The sequence below is a fragment of the Macaca nemestrina genome, chromosome X, assembly GCF_043159975.1.
Source record: "Macaca nemestrina isolate mMacNem1 chromosome X, mMacNem.hap1, whole genome shotgun sequence".
Lineage (NCBI taxonomy): Eukaryota > Metazoa > Chordata > Mammalia > Primates > Cercopithecidae > Macaca > Macaca nemestrina.
This window is the reverse complement of record NC_092145.1, coordinates 44,620,652-44,643,725: the sequence shown is the minus strand read 5'-3', so window position 1 is coordinate 44,643,725 and position 23,074 is coordinate 44,620,652. Positions and strand designations below refer to the sequence as shown.

Below are 23,074 nucleotides of genomic sequence, written 5' to 3'. Positions count from 1 at the left end.
CTGCTTATCTTAGTGGCTGCAAATAATCTGGCAAACCTTTTGGGTTATAGTCATTTCGCGTCCAAAACCCTGAAGCGAAACTCTTTGGCTCTAGGCAACAGATAGCAAGGATATTTGGCTACTTTGAGAACATATTGGTTTTAAATTAACAACTCTAAAGTGAAAAACTTGAGAGCTGGCAACTCATCCTAGAAACCACTGTGTCCTCTGCCACAAATAAAGAACTTATCCTCAATACTACTGGTGTTCTGCAGGACTTCGGGGTAGGTACAGCTTGACTCCCTAGACCCTTCCTTCAACAGGCCCCTATCCCTTTGTAACTCTTTAGGTGCCCAGCTGAGCTTAGCGGCCTCGGGATCTTCCCCTACAACACCTGCCTCCTCTTTCTACAATCAAATTCTGCTTTCTAAATCCTGTGTTCAGATGAAATTAAAAATGATTAATAAGAGTTAAGTTACTACCTTCAAATATTGGTGAATTTATCAGGACAAGGCCTAAATTTAAAAGATTAAGCTGTAATGACAATTTCAGGTGTCAGGCAACTTGGCAGGGAAGTGGGGGTGGGCTTGGGCAGAGCTGATCCGATGGCTGGACAGGTCTCAGAATCACAGGTCACAGGAAATCAAGGTAATAATTGCTTCTTCTGCTTACTGAAGAAGAAAACAGGCCCTGGTTCAAGGGTCAATCCTGCAATTCAGATGAAAGCCCACCACAGGATATTTTGCTAATTCTTTCCTTAAAGTACCCTAGATGTGACTCTTATTTCAAACTAAGTTAAAAACAGACTAAGCTGAAAACGCTGATTTTATTTCAAACTATGTTGATTGCTTTTCCCTTTGAGAGTTTCATTTGTTTATCAGCAGAAATTCCTGGGCTAATTCCGAGAAATGCCATTCATTTCTCGCCAACAACAAGTCATGAACAATGGGCGGGGTAGAGGGGGAAGCTCCCTACGGAGGGTCTTGCTTTCTGGACATGACAGCCAAGGACTCTGAATGTGGAAGATGGCAGAGGAGGCAGCCTTTGGGTGGGAGCTCTGGGAAAGCAGAGGGGCAGGCCAGATGGCACATTGTGCACATGTTACTGCAGGGTTGGTCCTGGGGAAATGTCACACAAGGAAAATGTGTTTCCAGAGTGTCTATGTGCTCCATTATCAGTGAAACGATGTTGTCATGTTGCCCACAGCCCTCTGGAGATCCCACTGCTGCAAGATCTTACCCAGAACGGCTTTCTGTGGGCAGTTCTCTTGACCTCCTTTCTCAAAACCTCCCCTGGGCCCTATTACTGTAGTGCAGTCCTCAATCCGACTGCATTAGAATTAACTGCAATGCTTGTGTGAAATGCATGATACCCATTGCAGCCTAAATGATTCAGGATTTTTGGTGTAGGGTCTGGGAGTCTGCATTTTATCAAATCTCCCAAGGTGATCCTTGAGCACGTTAAAATTTGAGTAGTACTAGTTTAGGGTCTTGGGCTAAAATTGCCTACTACCCTAACAAACTTCTCCAATAGCTTATTGCTATAACATAAATTACTCCTAGAAATTGAATGGCAAAATACAACACTTCTCGAAGCACATAATAAAGAACCCTAATTCTGCAAAGTGCCTCCAAAAAACTTATTCCTATGGTTGAATAAGTTTAGACAACATTACATCCCATATACCTCTCTGGTAGATTCATAATGTATACTAATGTATCAAGGCTCTGTCATATAAACAGACAACAAGTATATAAAAATGCTCAACATCACTAATCACCAGGAAAATACAAATCAAAGCCACAATGAGGTATCATCTCAGCCCAGTTAGAATGGTTATGTTCAAAAAGACAAAACATAATAGATTCTAGTGAGGATGTGGAGAAAAGGGAACTCATATGCTGTTGGTGGGAATGTAAATCAGTACAGCTACTATGGAAAACAGTATGGAGGTTTCTTTAAGAAGCACAAATAAAACTACTATATGATCCAGCAATCCTACTACTGGGTATATATCCAAAAAAAAAAAAAAAAGGGAAATCAGTATATCAAAGGGATAGTTATATCCCTATGTTTATTGCAGCACTACACACAATAGCAAGATATGGAATCAACGTAAGTTTCCACCAACAGAAGTATAGATAAAGAAAATGCGGTATACATACACAATGGAGTAGTATTCAGTCATAAAAAAGAAAGAAATCCTGTCATTCACAGCAACATGAAAGAGCCTTGAAAATACTAACTTAGGGGTGGGCGGAGCAAGATGGCCGAATAGGAACAGCTCCAGTCTCCAACTCCCAGCGCGAGCGACACTGAAGACCGGTGATTTCTGCATTTTCAACTGAGGTACTGGGTTCATCTCACTGGGGAGTGCCGGACGATCGGTGCTGGTCAGCTGCTGCAGCCCGACCAGCGAGAGCTGAAGCAGGGCGAGGCATTGCCTCACCTGGGAAGCGCAAGGGGGAAGGGAATCCCTTTTCCTACCCAGGGGAACTGAGACACACAACACCTGGAAAATCGGGTAACTCCCACCCCAATACTGCGCTTTAAGCAAACAGGCACACCAGGAGATCATATCCCACACCTGACCGGGAGGGTCCCACACCCACGGAGCCTCCCTCATTGCTAGCACAGCAGTCTGTGATCTACCGGCAAGGCAGCAGCGAGGCTGGGGGAGAGGCGCCCGCCATTGCTGAGGCTTAAGTAGGTAAACAAAGCTGCTGGGAAGCTCGAACTGGGTGGAGCTCACAGCAGCTCAAGGAAACCTGCCTGTCTCTGTAGACTCCACCTCTGGGGACAGGGCAATAACAAACACAGCAGAAACCTCTGCAGATGCAAACGACTCTGTCTGACAGCTTTGAAGAGAGCAGTGGATCTCCCAACACGGAGGTTGAGATCTGAGAAGGGACAGACTCCCTGCCCAAGTGGGTCCCTGACCCCTGAGTAGCCTAACTGGGAGACATCCCCCACTAGGGGCAGTCTGACACCCCACACCTCACAGGGTGGAGTACACCCCTGAGAGGAAGCTTCCAAAGCAAGAATCAGACAGGTACACTCGCTGTTCAGAAATATTCTATCTTCTGCTGCCTCTGCTGCTGATACCCAGGCAAACAGGGTCTGGAGTGGACCTCAAGCAATCTCCAACAGACCTACAGCTGAGGGTCCTGACTGTTAGAAGGAAAACTATCAAACAGGAAGGACACCTACACCAAAACCCCATCAGTACATCACCATCATCAAAGACCAGAGGCAGATAAAACCACAAAGATGGGGAAAAAGCAGGGCAGAAAAGCTGGAAATTCAAAAAATAAGAGCGCATCTCCCCCGGCAAAGGAGCGCAGCTCATCGCCAGCAACGGATCAAAGCTGGACGGAGAATGACTTTGACGAGATGAGAGAAGAAGGCTTCAGTCGATCAAATTTCTCAGAGCTAAAGGAGGAATTACGTACCCAGCGCAAAGAAACTAAAAATCTTGAAAAAAAAGTGGAAGAATTGATGGCTAGAGTAATTAATGCAGAGAAGGTCATAAACGAAATGAAAGAGATGAAAACCATGACACGAGAAATACGTGACAAATGCACAAGCTTCAGTAACCGACTCGATCAACTGGAAGAAAGAGTATCTGCGATTGAGGATCAAATGAATGAAATGAAGCGAGAAGAGAAACCAAAAGAAAAAAGAACAAAAAGAAATGAACAAAGCCTGCAAGAAGTATGGGATTATGTAAAAAGACCAAATCTACGTCTGATTGGGGTGCCTGAAAGTGAGGGGGAAAATGGAACCAAGTTGGAAAACACTCTTCAGGATATCATCCAGGAGAACTTCCCCAACCTAGTAGGGCAGGCCAACATTCACATCCAGGAAATACAGAGAACGCCACAAAGATACTCCTCGAGAAGAGCAACTCCAAGACACATAATTGCCAGATTCACCAAAGTTGAAATGAAGGAAAAAATCTTAAGGGCAGCCAGAGAGAAAGGTCGGGTTACCCACAAAGGGAAGCCCATCAGACTAACAGCAGATCTCTCGGCAGAAACTCTACAAGCCAGAAGAGAGTGGGGGCCAATATTCAACATTCTTAAAGAAAAGAATTTTCAACCCAGAATTTCATATCCAGCCAAACTAAGTTTCATAAGTGAAGGAGAAATAAAATCCTTTACAGATAAGCAAATGCTTAGAGATTTTGTCACCACTAGGCCTGCCTTACAAGAGACCCTGAAGGAAGCACTAAACATGGAAAGGAACAACCGGTACCAGCCATTGCAAAAACATGCCAAAATGTAAAGACCATCGAGGCTAGGAAGAAACTGCATCAACTAACGAGCAAAATAACCAGTTAATATCATAATGACAGGATCAAGTTCACACATAGCAATCTTAACCTTAAATGTAAATGGACTAAATGCTCCAATTAAAAGACACAGACTGGCAAACTGGATAAAGAGTCAAGACCCATCAGTCTGCTGTATTCAGGAGACCCATCTCACACGCAGAGACATACATAGGCTCAAACTAAAGGGATGGAGGAAGATTTACCAAGCAAATGGAGAACAAAAAAAAGGGGGGGTTGCAATACTAGTCTCTGATAAAAGAGACTTTAAACCATCAAAGATCAAAAGAGACAAAGAAGGCCATTACATAATGGTAAAGGGATCAATTCAACAGGAAGAGCTAACTATCCTAAATATATATGCACCCAATACAGGAGCACCCAGATTCATAAAGCAAGTCCTTAGAGACTTACAAAGAGACTTAGACTCCCATACAATAATAATGGGAGACTTCAACACTCCACTGTCAACATTAGACAGATCAACGAGACAGAAAGTTAACAAGGATATCCAGGAATTGAACTCATCTCTGCAGCAAGCAGACCTAATAGACATCTATAGAACTCTCCACCCCAAATCAACAGAATATACATTCTTCTCAGCACCACATCGTACTTACTCCAAAATCGATCACGTAATTGGAAGTAAAGCACTCCTCAGCAAATGTACAAGAACAGAAATTTTAACAAACTGTCTCTCAGACCACAGTGCAATCAAACTAGAACTCAGGACTAAGAAACTCAATCAAAACCGCTCAACTACATGGAAACTGAACAACCTGCTCCTGAATGACTACTGGGTACATAACGAAATGAAGGCAGAAATAAAGATGTTCCTTGAAACCAATGAGAACAAAGATACAACATACCAGAATCTCTGGGACACATTTAAAGCAGTGTGTGCACTAAATGCCCACTAATGCCCACAAGAGAAAGCAGGAAAGATCTAAAATTGACACTCTAACATCACAATTAAAAGAACTAGAGAAGCAAGAGCAAACACATTCGAAAGCTAGCAGAAGGCTAGAAATAACTAAGATCAGAGCAGAACTGAAGGAGATAGAGACACAAAAATCCCTCCAAAAAATCAATGAATCCAGGAGTTGGTTTTTTGAAAAGATCAACAAAATTGACAGACCACTAGCAAGACTAATAAAGAAGAAAAGAGAGAAGAATCAAATCGACGCAATTAAAAATGATAAAGGGGATATCACCACCGACCCCACAGAAATACAAACTACCATCAGAGAATACTATAAACACCTCTACGCAAATAAACTGGAAAATCTAGAAGAAATGGATAATTTCCTGGACACTTACACTCTTCCAAGACTAAACCAGGAAGAAGCTGAATCCCTGAATAGACCAATAGCAGGCTCTGAAATTGAGGCAATAATTAATAGCCTACCAACCAAAAAAAGTCCAGGACCAGATGGATTCACAGCTGAATTCTACCAGAGGTACAAGGAGGAGTTGGTACCATTCCTTCTGAAACTATTCCAATCAATAGAAAAAGAGGGAATCCTCCCTAACTCATTTTATGAGGCCAACATCATCCTGATACCAAAGCCTGGCAGAGACACAACAAAAAAAGAGAATTTTAGACCAATATCCCTGATGAACATCAATGCAAAAATCCTCAATAAAATACTGGCAAACCGGATTCAGCAACACATCAAAAAGCTTATCCACCATGATCAAGTGGGCTTCATCCCTGGGATGCAAGGCTGGTTCAACATTCGCAAATCAATAAACATAATCCAGCATATAAACAGAACCAAAGACAAGAACCACATGATTATCTCAATAGATGCAGAAAAGGCTTTTGACAAAATTCAACAGCCCTTCATGCTAAAAATGCTCAATAAATTCGGTATTGATGGAACATACCTCAAAATAATAACAGCTATTTATGACAAACCCACAGCCAATATCATACTGAATGGGCAAAAACTGGAAAAATTCCCTTTGAAAACTGGCACAAGACAGGGGTGCCCTCTCTCACCACTCCTATTCAACATAGTGTTGGAAGTTCTGGCTAGGGCAATTAGGCAAGAGAAAGAAATCAAGGGTATTCAGTTAGGAAAAGAAGAAGTCAAACTGTCCCTGTTTGCAGATGACATGATTGTATATTTAGAAAACCCCATTGTCTCAGCCCAAAATCTCCTTAAGCTGATAAGCAACTTCAGCAAAGTCTCAGGATACAAAATTAATGTGCAAAAATCACAAGCATTCTTATACACCAGTAACAGACAAACAGAGAGCCAAATCAGGAATGAACTTCCATTCACAATTGCTTCAAAGAGAATAAAATACCTAGGAATCCAACTTACAAGGGATGTAAAGGACCTCTTCAAGGAGAACTACGAACCACTGCTCAGTGAAATAAAAGAAGACACAAACAAATGGAAGAACATACCATGCTCATGGATAGGAAGAATCAATATCATGAAAATGGCCATACTGCCCAAGGTAATTTATAGATTCAATGCCATCCCCATCAAGCTACCAATGAGTTTCTTCACAGAATTGGAAAAAACTGCTTTAAAGTTCATATGGAACCAAAAAAGAGCCCGCATCTCCAAGACAATCCTAAGTCAAAAGAACAAAGCTGGAGGCATCACGCTACCTGACTTCAAACTATACTACAAGGCTACAGTAACCAAAACAGCATGGTACTGGTACCAAAACAGAGATATAGACCAATGGAACAGAACAGAGTCCTCAGAAATAATACCACACATCTACAGCCATCTGATCTTTGACAAACCTGAGAGAAACAAGAAATGGGGAAAGGATTCCCTATTTAATAAATGGTGCTGGGAAAATTGGCTAGCCATAAGTAGAAAGCTGAAACTGGATCCTTTCCTTACTCCTTATACGAAAATTAATTCAAGATGGATTAGAGACTTAAATGTTAGACCTAATACCATAAAAATCCTAGAGGAAAACCTAGGTAGTACCATTCAGGACATAGGCATGGGCAAAGACTTCATGTCTAAAACACCAAAAGCAACGGCAGCAAAAGCCAAAATTGACAAATGGGATCTCATTAAATTAAAGAGCTTCTGCACAGCAAAAGAAACTACCATCAGAGTGAACAGGCAACCTACAGAATGGGAGAAAATTTTTGCAATCTACTCATCTGACAAAGGGCTAATATCCAGAACCTACAAAGAACTCAAACAAATTTACAAGAAAAAAACAAACAACCCCATCAAAAAGTGGGCAAAGGATATGAACAGACATTTCTCAAAAGAAGACATTCATACAGCCAACAGACACATGAAAAAATGCTCATCATCACTGGCCATCAGAGAAATGCAAATCAAAAGCACAATGAGATACCATCTCACACCAGTTAGAATGGCGATCATTAAAAAGTCAGGAAACAACAGGTGCTGGAGAGGATGTGGAGAAATAGGAACACTTTTACACTGTTGGTGGGATTGTAAACTAGTTCAACCATTATGGAAAACAGTATGGCGATTCCTCAAGGATCTAGAACTAGATGTACCATATGACCCAGCCATCCCATTACTGGGGATATACCCAAAGGATTATAAATTATGCTGCTATAAAGACACATGCACACGTATGTTTATTGCAGCACTATTCACAATAGCAAAGACTTGGAATCAACCCAAATGTCCATCAGTGACAGATTGGATTAAGAAAATGTGGCACATATACACCATGGAATACTATGCAGCCATCAAAAAGGATGAGTTTGCGTCCTTTGTAGGGACATGGATGCAGCTGGAAACCATCATTCTTAGCAAACTATCACAAGAACAGAAAACCAAACACCGCATGTTCTCACTCATAGGTGGGAACTGAACAATGAGATCACTTGGACTCAGGAAGGGGAACATCACACACAGGGGCCTATCATGGGGAGGGGGCGGGGGGAGGGATTGCATTGGGAGTTATACCTGATGTAAATGATGAGTTGATGGGTGCAGCACACCAACATGGCACAAGTATACATATGTAACAAACCTGCACGTTATGCACATGTACCCTACAACTTAAAGTACAATAATAATAAATTAATTAAAAAAAAAAAAAGAAAATACTAACTTAAGCAAAATAAGTCAGGAACAGTAAGATAAACACTGCATGTCCTCACTCATATGTGGAAGCTAAAAAAGTTGATCTCATAGAAACAGAAAGTAGAATAGTGGTTACTAGAGGCTGGGAAGGGTAGCAGAAAGAGGAGGATAGGGAGAGGTTGGTTAAATGATACACAATAACAGCCAGAAGAGAGGATTTTGAAAGTTCACAGCACAAAGAAATGATAAATGTTTGAAGTGATGGATATGCTAATACTCTGATTTGATCACTACACACTGTAGGTATCAAAATATCCCTATGTTTTGTACTCCATAAATGTGTACAATTATTACGTGTCAATTAAAAAATAAAAAACTTATTCCTCTTAAATTATAAATGTGTGTATATGTCTGTGTGTGTGTGTGTGTGTATGTGACTCTGAGAAGTCTTACATTGAAAATCACACGTTGAACTTTTTCTAATTCAGAAACTCAAATTTATTTTACCATACAAATGTTTTCCCTAGTAAACTCAATTACCATCCCACAAAATTATGTTCTCTGGAGCAAATTTTGGGAAACACTATCTTAACCCTGGAAAACTATTATAATGGTGGCAGTTTCTTGCATATAGAAAGCAAATGGAAGATTTATTTGGGACCAATGGGCCTCTTGATATCCCTCAATGTGGTATTGCCTTCTTTACTTTTGTGTGAGGCTAGCTTTAGTTAATGTTCACTGAAAGAAATAGAAGTTAAGAGTTCTGCTCTATCATAATGGAAGGCCATAATGCGCCTAAAAGCCTTGTTCTTACACGACATAAGGGTTCTAGCATACCAAAAGGAAATCACATTCTTTTTAAAAAGAAATTAAATTCCCAGAGTTTACCAGAGACAAAGATCACCTCATCTGGTAAAGGTAAACTGACTGCTACTTTTTTTTTTTTTTTTTTTTTTTTTTTGAGACGGAGTCTCACTCTGTTGCTAGGCTGGAATGCAGTGGCATGATCTTGGCTCACCACAACCTCCACCTCCTGGGTTCAAGCGATCCTCCTGCCTCAGCCTCCCGAGTACCTGGGACTACAGGCACGCACCACCACACCCAGCTAATTTTTTGTATTTTAAGTAGAGATGGAATTTCACCATGTTGACCAGGATGGTCTCAATCTCTTGACCTTGTGATCCGCCCGCCTCGGCCTCCCATAGTGCTGGGATTACAGGCGTGAGCCAGCGCGCCCTGTGAATGCTACTTTCTTGAAGAAGGTTTTAACCCCTTGTACTGTGTCAAGTGTCCAAGGACCAATGGTATGAGAAAAATAGTGGAAATAAGGCATAGAAATAGTTAAAGGGGTTTAAGAGAACAGTCAGTATGGACACGGAAGGTCTAGTGATCAAAAGTGAACATCTCCTTTGGCAACCCCTCAGTAACCTAAAATAGTAATAATAATAATAAAGCAAAATATCTGCTCTCCAGACACCAACATTTCAGAATCCTTAGGCTTTTGGATAACTCTGGACCCATAAAGACATATATATATACACACGTGTGTGTGTGTGTATATATATATACGTGTGTGTGTGTGTGTATATATATACATATATATAATTATTATGTGTAATATATATACCAATCTTTTGCAGGCAAAGGAGTGGACCCTGATTGATCATCTTGCACATTACAGCTATTGTAGTCACCTTACTAAGGAAAACAATATGTGAATTGACTGTTACTGTTAACAAGGAATTGATCTTTTTTGATAAAATCCAAGACACAAATGAATATAGAATTCAGAAGAGAATAGAAGAGAGAAGAGAGCAATGGAGATCAGATATGGATGGTGGCAACAGCAGCAAATCAGCAGCAACCATGGGGATGGCTGGCAGTAGGTACTCAAAGAAATGAACTAAAAGAAGATGGGGCAACCTTAAAATTTAAGAGTGATTCCTCAATAAATTAAAGACAAAATTACCATAAGATCCAGAATTTCCACTCCTAGGTATATACACAATAATTGAAAACATATGCCACACAAAAACTTGTATATAAATGTCCATAGCAGCATTATTCACAGTGGCCAAAAGGTGGAAACAACCCAAATGACTACCAACAGATGAATGGATAACGAAAGTGATCTATTCATAATAATGGAAGATTATTCAGCCCTAAAAAGAAAAGTCATACTGATACATGCTACAACATGGGTAAACCTTGAAAACACTATGCTAAGTGAATGAAACCAGATGCAAAAGGCCACAAATTGTATGATTCCACTTATGCAAAACATCCAGAATAGGCAAATCCATAGAGAAGTAGATTCATGGCTACCAGGGGCTAGGGAAAAAGGGGAATGGAGAGTGACTGTGTAATAGGTTTCCTTTTGGGGTGGTGAAAAATTTCAGAAACTAGATTAGCGGTAAATGTTCTTACCACTTGTACAATATTGTAAATGTTCTTAATGCCACAGAATTATTCACTAAAATCATACATTTTATGTTGTGCATGTTTTACAATAAAAAAATAAATAAATCTCTCTTTTGAACCTTTGCCCTAGATAAAAACTGGAGGAAACACAAAAGGCCTGTCTACTTGGTTACTGTAACAGTGGAAGTCACAGATATAGACAGACATAGTCATAGACCTAGACTCTAGATTCCTTTTTAATATAAATGCATGGATGGGAGAAAAGGGGAACACAAGGGCAGATAGGTCAGTGATTAAAGACAAAAAAAGCAAATTCAGAGTAGACAAGTGATTTTCAACTCTTACTCTAAACTTGTCTAAAGTCAAATGCCATGTATCTACCTCAGCTTACACAGTCTGCACTATAGTGTGGATTTGTGTAACACAAGTGGTTCATATGTGAGTGCTAAATAAGGGAATGAAGTTGGTATAAAATAGAAATTGCATTAATTCATATATGATTACCCAGCAAATTAATATTTTGCACTACCAAGTGACTGCAGCTAAAAGCCAAGTACACTAACTCAACTGAAATCAGCAAGCCATTTGCCCTACATTCTTCCTCTTGCCTCAGTTGGGCCGCATGCTCTGTCTTATAAGTGCTTATTACATGATTCTCCCTGATCTTTGAGCAATTTACTGTTGTCTCTATAACTCAGCAGCTTCAATTCTTCCTTAAACATCCTTCCTCCAAGCTAATGTTACCATTTTAAAAGGTGAATTCTAGAAGTCTATATTTACTGTAATATTTTATTAGAAATGTAAGATGCCTTTTTAAACTGTGTTAGTATTTCATTAGTACAGTTGCTTTGTTAGTATTCTGGTTACAAAGCTGCATACGTTTTGAGTGGTTTTCTCCAATGCTACTTTTTCCTTAAGCCCTGTTATTTTTCAGTGTACAATTTTGTAGAATGTGAGGATTTTCAGATATGTGCCTATCATATTGTGGCAGAAATACCTGTGTTTGCTAGCTCACTCACAACCCAACCATTGTTGAAAGAGAAATGACACAGGGCTTCCCACATTCTCCTTATGGGAACACACACTATAGTGCAACACTGGTAAGGTCTTTTCCCTCACCTACCTTGAATATCTAAGATTTGGTTGTCTCTCTTGGCAAAACCACACTGTCACTATTCCTATTAAAACCATTCATAGTGCCAAACTTTTTCACCTAGCCAAAAGGAAACACTGTGGATTAGGTCTCTGCTAACCAGATCAAATCAGTTATTTTGGCAATTTTATAAGAGCTCTTTAATAACACAGGAATGCTGGAATACTTCCAGGAAAACCCAAATTTATTAATTCTGAACAGCAAATTCTCAGTGGAATGACCATTTTAAAAAGCCCTCTTAGATAATACGATTTAGACTCCTGATCACTATAAAAGTCTTCTTTTTGTGATAAAATTCTCTCTCTGTGCATATATATAATAAATATATGCTGAAATATATATATTTTATACACACACACACATATTATGAAAATAAGTCATGTTGTTTTACTTTCCCTTCCAGCATTACCACTTCATTCCCCCAAAAGAGAAGATAGGGAATTTAATTCCTACAAATCTCTAAAATCTCTTAATTATCAGGGACTCCACAGAGTCCTGCTTAGAGACCAGGATGAATTTAATGACATTCATGAGTCCTATGCAGTCTTGACTTTTCCATTAAGAATGTTCCAGCCTCCATGTAGCCTCTTTGGGCCCAGTAGAGCACTGTGGTATGTGACTAAGACTTGACCTCTGCCAAGACTTGGACAAGTGCTGATGAAAATAGTTTTATTTGCTCTTTGTGGGAATCAGCATAGATTTCTCTCTGGTATTTCTGGAAGAGCTGCCTGCATACTATGATTTCCACGGTTTAGCAGGAGCTGTAGGAGACAATTTCAAATATAGGTGGGATCCTTGGAAATTTTAGAGGTAGAGTTTAGAAAGCAAGAGCCATGGGAAATATATAAACAAACGAAATGAGATGGCTCCTCTGTCTCCTTCAATGGAAACTAAACTCTAAGCATGATAGGTAGGACACTTCCACTGAGTCTGTTACTACCTAGGCAAAAGCTCCTCTAAGTCAATACTGCTATAGGACAGTATGTAAAGCCAATATCTGGAGTATATGGTTTGCTTGTTTGTCTTCTCCTTTTTATACAGAGCTTATTCATCATCTTGGCTTTAAATATTTTCTTCTTAAATGAAGACATTTTCATCACAGTGCCTTCCATTGGGTTAAGACAGAAAACCAGAGCCCTTTTCTTTGACCAAACATTTCTGTGACCCTGAAGGCATGAGTTTCCTCATGCCTAATAATCACTGGGGTGGAAGGAACACAGAGGAGTCATCACATCCATTGCCCTGTCTCAAAGCACGACTGTGCCAACTCTATCTCAGATGGGTGGGTACCTTTTTATTTCTAGAAATATTAAGTAAAGAGATTAAAATTCTCCTTAGTCATTTATTCTAGGATTTAACAGCCATGGTGTTCCAAAGTTCTTCCTTTTGTAAAGCTCCATTCCTCTCTGCTATGATTTAAAGCTATTTACTCTTGCTTTATCTTCAGTAGGAAGAAAGAATAGCTGGTTGCATTTTGGTTCAATATGGCAAAGAGAGCACATGAGAAATCTCCCTGTTATTTTCAAAACAAAGAGAGATGAAATGTGGAACTAGAAAAATAAATAAATAAAATGTGGAAACTGTAAAATCATATTCAGAAACATAAAAAAACTCTTTGTGGAATAAAATAGAGGAGGAAAGTACAGCAATAAGTGGGAGCCAAAGCCATATGGTCCATCAGCAGCTGGGACTGAATATGGGTAGTTTGGATCCAAATGGCTGAGGAGAAACTGCAGCTTGCAAGTGGCTTCCCATGCGAAGTTGGGGACTAGGGTCATAGTACTCACACGTAAACAGGGGCTGACATAGCTCTCCCCATTCAGTGTTCCCTAAAAAACACTGATTGTCCAAGGTAGGCAGTTGTAGATGAGGTCTCTGTCCATGATCATTATCAGAGACTAGTAGTGCACAAGAAAACAGAGGTAGAAATAGACCATTCGGGCATGAGGCAGCCCAAACTGAGTCATTAATATATGACCTGGTTTAGAGCAAAGTGAACTATAAAGCCTGCAACAACCATTCCACAAGGAAGGGCTCATGCAAGAAAAAACAAAAACAAAAACAAACAAACAAAAACACCCATGGATAATGAGCTTTGAAAGAAAAAGTAGAAAACCAAGGAAAATTCAGGACTGAGAAAAGCTGTCAAGAAACCCAGCAAAGGTGACAATTCACATCTAAAAATATTTAGATATTTCAACAATCTGAAATGGACTTCAAATAAACATTTAAATATTTTAAAGAGGTAAAAAAGAGAATAAGATCCCCCAAAACAATAACAGGTTATAAATTAGCATCATGTAGATGTCTTTTTAAATAACTTGAAAACCTGAGGGGAAACAAGGTTATTGAAAATAAACAAGGAAACAAACAAACCCCAACAGATGGCCTAAATAGTATGCATGGAAAGAATTCATGAATTGGAGAATAGACTTGAAGTAATATATCATTTTAGGGAGAATATCAGGAGGGAAAATTAAAGGAGACATAAAGGATAAATTAAATGAGATGCAATAATATACAACAAAGACAAGTTTGAGAATGAGAAAAAATAAGAAGGTGAAGAGATAATTTTCAAAAAACTGACTAAAAATTGATGAGAAATTTGACTCCTTTGGCTGAAAAAATCATCTGCTGAGCAGGTTGAAGAGAATAATCAAACTTACACATCCCATTGTGTGCATCAATGAAAAGAAGAAAGTTTTAAAAGCTAGAAGGAAAAAACAAAAACAAAAAACAGAAGAACCCACAAAAGAACTACAAATAGCAGAATTCTTAACCACAAACAAATAAACAAGCAAACAAAAAAGCCAAAAAACCATTTAGTAGTATCTTCAAAGTGCTGAGGGGAGATGAACATGCACATATAATTTCATACCCAGACAAATTATCATTCAAGAATGATTGCAAAGTAAATACTTTTTTGGTATATAAGGACTAGGGAATTTTAGGACTATTACCCACAGAAAGAGCTGTTAAAGGTTATAGTTAACAAGAAGAAAAATGAACTTATGGAGAAGTGAGCTGCAAGAGCAAGAAGGAAAAGAAAAGGAATAGTTTATTTCTATCCTCCATACCATAAAATGAGCTTTTTAAGTCTTAACGATAATGGTGTTTATTTCTTTCAATGTTCTCACCTCTGGAATTTTTGAGCTCAGTTCTTTTAACACTTTATTTTTCTCTCAAAATAACTGCTAGCTTATACTCTCCCTTTTTCTCAATACTTGCCTCCTGTTAGGCATCTGGGGTAGGTGCAGCCATATTCTATTCTATGTTCTTTTGCCGTATGCTCTGGGTCTGGGTCATGCCTCAACCTTCTTCCCAGGGAAGACCAATCTTTACACAGAAGTTTAGATAAGTTCCTATGACATTAGACCACTTTTGGAGACTTCTGGGGAATAAAAAGTTTTTATAAGACTATCTGACAGGCTACCTGGCAGGTTGACCAAAAAAAAAAAAAAAAAAAAAAAAAAAAAAAAAAAAAAAGCTCTCCAGAGTGACAACTTTATCAGAAACATTGTTCCCATTTACCAGAGCACCCCCACCCCCACACCCCGCTGCCCATACCACATTTTTGCAATCCAGTTTAGGAAGAAGAAGCAAATGAACACATACAGAAACAGTAAGCCTCGCTTAGGGACTGATTCCAAAAAAACCCCAGCAACTTTTAGGTTGGTCATATGCCGAGTCACTCTCTGACATCTTAAAGCATATACTATCAGCACTAACACTCACAATTTAAAAACCTGTGATATGGCATGATCTGCCATCTGGAAATCACTTTTGTTCATTAGGGTGTATTTACTGATGCAGGAAAATATATATTATAAAGGTGGTGACAAAAAGAGTTTGGGTGTTTCTTCTCCATTAAAAAAAAAAAAAAAATCCTCCACTCTTGGAACATTTCAGTTGACTGGGTTTTCATTGAACCCCATTCCCAGCCTTATTCCTAAGATTTTTTGCCCTGATACATTTGGTTTCTCTCTTATAAGTTCTGGAAGTTCCTCACCACTTAAAAAGCACCGTGTATACCTTAGCTAGGGTAGTGGTTCTTCGTGAACACCCCTTTGGGACTGACAATAAAGCTGCGGATGTTCTCTAAAGGAATTTACACATATACATAGTTACATCAAAAACTGCAAGCAATTTTAAAGGGTTCTTTGACCCTCAAAAGCCCACCCAGGAACCCTAGTTCAAGAATTTCCACCCTAAAGAGAAATAGAATCAACTTACAGGATGATAAGACTTGTACTTGACAGATCCCAAGAGTGTCAAGTAGCTTTTTCTAGGACTGCCATTGGGCCCACAGGCATTCTCTGAATTATTCCACACACTTTTGGGGTCGGAATCAGGCCCCAGTCAGACGTGAACAAAGTGTCATTGAGGGAGCCCCTGCCTCAGACAAATATCCTAGCTGCAAATCGTGAAAGTAGACATCCTAACAGCCTTGCGAAAAATCTCTGCCTGGCTGCCCCTTAGAATTACTCTTTAACAATGTGTACATAATAACTGTGCAGTCTGGAGGAGGTGACTATTCAGCAGGCAGGCAGCTTTATACTGTCATAAACCTCACTGGGTCAGCTCCTTTGATTTATGAACGGCCCCCTCATAATTTAGAAGCTATGCTCGGATGCAATTCCAGCACTAATTGCATAAGACACATGCCGCCATGCTGCAACTCTCCTGGTGCCTGCTGCCCATGGCAGGAAGAGGCTGCTTACAGCAGAAAATCTCTGGGCCACAATTTCCATCTCCGATTGATACCCACCTTCAAATGATTAAAATGCCAATAAAAATCTGTTACTGGGTACCCAATAACTTATTAGAGCCTAGAATGTACCCCATTTGGGCTATAAAAAGTATTTAGAGGCCAGTTTGGACTGCCTAAAGGTTCCTATTGTTATCTGTCTGGAAGTTTCCCTTCTGGGGAATTATGGAGATGAGATGAGTTGGGTGAAGAGGGAAGATAGAGAACCACAGCTAGGAAAGAAAGAGACAAACTGCTTTACCTGGGCAGCGAGGGCAGCACAGATGAGGAATATGCACAGGAGAAAGGCAATGAACATTTGGACATCTGACTCGGCTGCAAAGCACATTCCCATTCTGAAAAAGAGAAGGCAATGAGAAAAAATAAATGTCTTTCAAAGGTCGCTGGGATCAAGCCAGTTTGGGAAACAGTCATGCAGGGACTCACCCAGGCAGTGAATAATGCATTCCCAATAAGCTGAATGCATTCAACATTTTCTTTCCTTTTCTCATCACCAGCACCTCTCCTGGGTTGGTTGATAGTTTACTGGCATATTTTTCTAAGGCTGAGATCACCACTCCTCCAATTTTCAAAGCTTCCCATTAATTGTGACAGGCTTCTTCTGGCCTGGCTCTATGGCATTTCTACCATTCCCCAGCTTTAGCTGCATGTCTTTTCCAAGAACCTACTCTGATTTCATAATCACCTGTCCAATAACATGAAAGACACAATGAGCAATGGGTCCCCTGAGCTGCTACCCAGCCCTGGGCAAGGAGGCATCCCTAGCAGATGGATCCTGGATTCCATATAACTCTGCCTTGGCCCAGTGGGCCGAGTGATTCTTCTCATTTCCTTTTTAGCCAAAATTCTTCTGAGAACAAGCTAGAGTTTGCAATTTAGCTGATTAGGTAGTATGCCTGGGTGGGGCAACTGCGTCCCTGCCTGATCTACAATTCCAAGATCCCTCGCTCTGACAGCTCACAATCATTTCTAGAAGAAAGACATACTCCGGAAATAAATTTTTCATTTACATTTACCATCCATAAATCATTTGCAGCAAGGGCTACTTGTATTTGTCAGGCTGTTGTGGGGGAATAAAGTAGTGAAGAGGACCTAGAAATAGAAGATGCCTTGTGCTTGAGCTGTTGGCATTGGGATCAATCATTTTAACATTTTGACTGCCTTGCAGACAGCGAAGCCTCAGCTCCCAATGGTTAGCTGTCCATCTTCAATGTGTCGCGTCAAGAATCCGACAAAATCAGGCCATCTCAGGCAGTTAATCAATCCCCAAATGATCTATTTAATACATGCCCTAACCATTTAAAGAGGCAGGCTTCTTTTATCCAAATTGGAATTGCCTTATCACAACCTTTTCCTTTTCTTGTGTACTTTCTAGAATAATTTTTTTGGAGTGTTGCATTTGGCAACACACAGAAGCTCCTCACATATCACACTTCTCAGAGGCAGGTGGTATAATCTTGAATTGAAATCACTGAAGCACATCAGAAACCACACCTCCCAGCTGAGGTCTAAATGGAATCCTCCTTAATGCTACATACTGAATTCTGTTCTAGAGTTAATAGATTAATAATAATAATGATGATGACAACCACAATGATAAGGACAGCAATGATGACAATCACAGCTATTAACATTTCTTGAATGTTTACCATGACTAAGCATTGTTTTAAATGATTTAAATGGATTTGTAAATTTAATCCGTTCCAGAACCCTATGAAATGGCAATATCACTATCCCATTTATAAAAAGAGGAAGATGAACGAATATCACTGAGGTCAGGCAACTTGTCCAGTGGCTCATAAGTGGCAGAGGCAGGGTTGGAAACTTGGTCTGTCTTTGTTCTAGAACCTCATAGCCTCTTAATACTGCCTGATGTTACCTGATAATTATGTTTCCACATGCTCAAAATTCTGACAGCCCAAAATTATGTTCAAATGGTAAATGAATCAGGCTGCAAGTGATTGTTTCTGCTCTAGCTGGGCATGAGGGAAGAGGTGCAGTCCTTACACAAGGTCTCAAGTAAGAAGCTGGTCTTGAAGATCCATTGTGTAAGTTCAGAATTCTCAATGCCTAGTACAAGGCCTCCCTTTCCAATTTGCCTAGTGCACCGCTTCTCTACCAGGGGTGATTTTTGCTCCCCAGGCAACTTGGCCAGGTCTGGAGACATTTTTGGTTATTATGATTGGGGATGGTGCTCTTGTCATCCAATGGGTAGAGGCCAGGGATACCGCTTAACATCCTACAATGCGCAGGACAGCCCCCAACCAAATATCTATAGTGCAGACAACAAGAAACTCTAGCCTAACATATGATGGTAGAGGTTTGTTCAGAAAGATGGACCAGAGCTATGCTCCTGGGTCAAGACCATGGGAAGAAGATGGAACAACCTGCTTTACCTATTGCAAAGATGGCACTCAAGCCATGCAAAATCCTTTCTAAATGACTGGACAGGAGCCAAGGCTAAGCCAAGGGAACTCTAATCCTTAAGAGGTACAGGCCAAGGTTTCACAAACTCAGTCTTAATTACAGTTATTGGCTGAGACAACATAAAATCCACTCTCCCAATGAACCAGTTTATAATTTGTCCTAATATTCTCCCTAAAGGTCAGCCTTAAAATAATTTTCAAAAACTACTTTGTCTTACAATCTAAACATTCTATTGAGCTTTCACCTCCACTCCCACTATCAGGCTCTTCTGCCTTCTGCAACCATGCCCTATATCATTAGGCTAAGAGATCATAAATATCTGTCCATAGCAAATACTCAGAGAACCCATAAAAATCAAGCCAAAAAGCAAGAGAGGACAGAAGACAGAAAATGTTTATTTTTCCTTGCAATCTTCTTCTTACTTTCTTCTTTTATTTTATGAGATAGGGTCTTGCTCTGTCAACCATGCTGGAATGCAGTGGTGCAATCTCGATTCACTTCAGCCTAGAAGTCCCAAGCTCAAGTGATCCTCCCACCTCAGCCTCCCAACTAGCTGGGACAACAGGCATGTGCCACCACACCCAGCTAATTTTTGTACTTTTTGTAGAGAAGGGGTTTTGCCATATTACCCATGCTGGTCTCGAACTCCTGGACTGAAGTGATCCACTGCCTCAGCCTCCCAAAGTGCTGGGATTATAGGCATGAGACAGAGCGACCAGTCTGCTTCTTTACTTTCTTTCAGGATTGTATCACCCACAGTGACTGGCCATTTGGGCACTGAAGGCCTCTCTGCATGCTGAGAAGCAAACTGGGAAATCACATGTCATGAGAGATTGTACCTCTGAGCAGATGCAGTTCACGCAGTAAACCAACCCGTAAGGTTCCAGGTAAGGATGCCATCTCTCACCCACTCTGTACTTCTTGTCTTGAAACATGCAATATGTCTCTGAATCTGTGAAGAAGGAGATGGAGAATATGCCGGTTAGGAAACATCAACCAAGTCACAAAATTCAAAAGCAATCACAAGTTCCACCCATTTTATTACACATCAAGGGAAGAGGCATAGTGAGTATTTATATAATTCCTATTAGGGGATTAGTGTTATATATACTTCACTCACTGGATCCTCACCACGATGACCCATAAGGTAGACATTGCTATTAGTCTCATTTTAAAGATAAGGAAAATCAAGAGTCATATAACCAGTAAGAAGCTGAGATGGGACTCAAACCCAGGTTTGTCTGACAACGATGTACAAAATCTTTTTAAATTTTATTTTATTTTTCCATAAGTTATTGCGGTACAGGTGGTATTTGGTTACATCAGTAAGTTCTTTAGTGGTGATGTGTGAGATCTTGGTGAACCCATCACCCTAGCAGTACACACTGCACCATATTTGTTGTCTTTTATCTCTCGTCTCCCTCCCACTCTTCCTCGCAAATGCCCAAAGTCCACTGTATCATTCTCATGCCTTTGCATCCTCATAGCTTAGCTCCCACATATCAGTGAGATCATATGATGTTTGGTTGGCCATTTCTGAGTTACTTCACTTAGAATAATAGTCTCCAATCTCATCCAGGTCATTGCAAATGTTGTTAATTCATTCCTTTTTATGGATGAGTAGTATTCCATCATATATATATGTTCAGTAGAAACATATATATATATATACTCACTCTATATATATAAGAAATATATATATATAAGAAAAAAATATATATATATTTCTTTATCCACTTGTTGACTGATGGGCATTTGGGTTGGTTCCATGATTTTGCAATTGTGCATTGTGCTGCTATAAACATGCATGTGCAAGTATCTTTTTCGAATAATGACTTCTTTTCCTTTCCATAGATATCCAGCAGTAGGATTGCTGGATCAAATGGTAGTTCTACTTTTAATTATCTAAGGGATCTCCACACTGTTTTCCATAGTGGATGCACTAGTTTACATTTCCTGCATCCACACCAACATCTACTGTTTTTTCATTTTTTGATTACGGTCATTCTTGAAGGAGTAAGGTGGTATCACATTGTGATTATGGTCATTCCTGAAGGAGTATGGTGGTATTGCATTTGATTATGGTCATTCTTGAAGGAGTAAGGTGGTATCGCATTGTGGTTTTGATTTGCATTTCCCTGATCATTAGTGATGCTGATCATTTTTTCATATGTTTGTTGGGCATTTGTATATCTTCTTCTTTTGAGAATTGTCTATTCATGTCCTTAGCCCACTTTTTGGTAGGATTTTTTTTTTTTCTTACTGATTTGTTCATTGTGAATTCTGGATATTAGTCCTTTTTCAGATGTATAGATTGTGAAGATTTTCTCCCACTCTGTGGGTTGTTTGTTTACTCTGTTGACTGTTCCTTTTGCCGTGCAAAAGCACTTTAGTTTAATTAGGCTACAGCTATTTATCTTTGTTTTTATTGCATTTGCTTTTGGGGTTTTGGTCATGAAATCCTTGCCTAAGCCAATATCTGCTGCGGGAAGCCAGGGGCCCCGAACACAGGGACTGGCTAGAGCCACAGCAGAGGAACATAAATTGTGAAGATTTCATGGACATTTAACAGCTCCCAAAAAATCTTTCATAATTTCTTATGCCTGTCTTACTTTAATCTCTTAATCCTGTTATCTTCATAAGCTGAGGATGTATGTTACCTCAGGGCCACTATAATTGTGTTAACTGTACAAATTGATTATAAAACATGTGTGTTTGAAGAATATGAAATCAGTGCACCTTGAAAAAGAACAGAATAACAGCAATTTTAGGGAACGAGGGAAGACAATCATAAGGTCTGACTGCCTGCGGAGTCGGGCAAAAAGAGCCATATTTTTCTTCTTGCAGAGAGCCTATAAATGGATGTGCAAGTTGGGAAGATATCACTAAATTCTTTTCCTAGCAAGGATTACTCTGGAAAAGGAATGCATTCCTGGAGGGAGGTCTATAAATGGCCACTCTGGGGGCATCTGTCTTATGTGGTTGAGATAAGGACTGAAATACGTCCTGGTCTCCTGCAGTACCTTCAGGCTTACTAGGGTGGGGAAAAACCCCACCCTGGTAAATTTGAGGTCAGACCCGTTCTCTGCTCTCGAACCTGTTTTCTGTTGTTTAAGATGCTTATCAAGACAATACGTGCATCACTGAACATAGACCCTTATCAGTAATTCTGCTTTTGCCCTTTGCCTTGTGATCTTTGTTAGACCCTTATCAGGAGTTTCTGATTTTGCCCTTGTCCTGTTTCCTCAGAAGCATGTGATCTTTGGCCTCCTTTTTGCCCTTTGAGGCATGTGATCTTGTGACCTACTCCCTGTTCTTGCACCCCCTCCCCTTTTGAAATCCTTAATAAAACTTGCTGGTTTTGCGGCTCAGGTAGGCATCACCATCCTACCAATATGTGATGTCACCCCTGGCCGGTGGCCCAGCTGTAAAATTCCTCTCTTTGTACTCTTTCTCTTTATTTCTCAGCCAGCTGACACTTATGGAAAATAGAAAGAACCTACATTGAAATATTGGGGGTGTGTTCCCCCGATAAATGTCTGGAAGGGTTTTTCCAATGTTATCTTCTAGAATTTTTATAGTTTCAGGTCTTAGGTTTAATTCCTCAATTCATCTTGAGTTGATTTTTGTACAAGGTGAGAGATGAGAATCCAGTTTCATTCTCCTACACGTGGCTCGCCAATTATCCCAGCACCATTTGTTGAAAATGGTGTCCTTTCCCTATGTTTATGTTTTTGTTTGCTTTGTTGAAGATCAGTTGGCTGTAAGTGTTCGGGTTTATTTCTGAGTTCTCTATTCTGTTCCATTGGTTAATATGCCTATTTTTATACCAGTACAATGATCCCAAATTTATAAAACAATTACTAATAGACCTAAGAAATGAGATAGACAGCAACACAGTAATAGTGGGGAACTTCAATATTCCACTGACAGCACTA

The 23,074-nt window shown here is 39.9% G+C and overlaps 1 protein-coding gene across 6 annotated transcripts in view; it reads right to left on the bottom strand.

Annotated features, from left to right (window-relative positions):
- The window catches only part of LOC105490473 (chordin like 1), a 127,888-nt gene that overhangs the window by 75,044 nt on the left and 29,770 nt on the right, over positions 1 to 23,074 (bottom strand). For all 6 annotated transcript variants that reach the window (XM_071089254.1, XM_011756135.3, XM_071089253.1 and 3 more), the window contains exons 3-4: positions 19,976 to 20,088; positions 16,951 to 17,044 (exon numbers count right to left, since the gene is read on the bottom strand). In XM_071089254.1, coding sequence (XP_070945355.1) covers positions 16,951 to 17,044; positions 19,976 to 20,088 — 207 coding nt within the window. The remainder of the gene's footprint in view (positions 1 to 16,950; positions 17,045 to 19,975; positions 20,089 to 23,074) is intronic.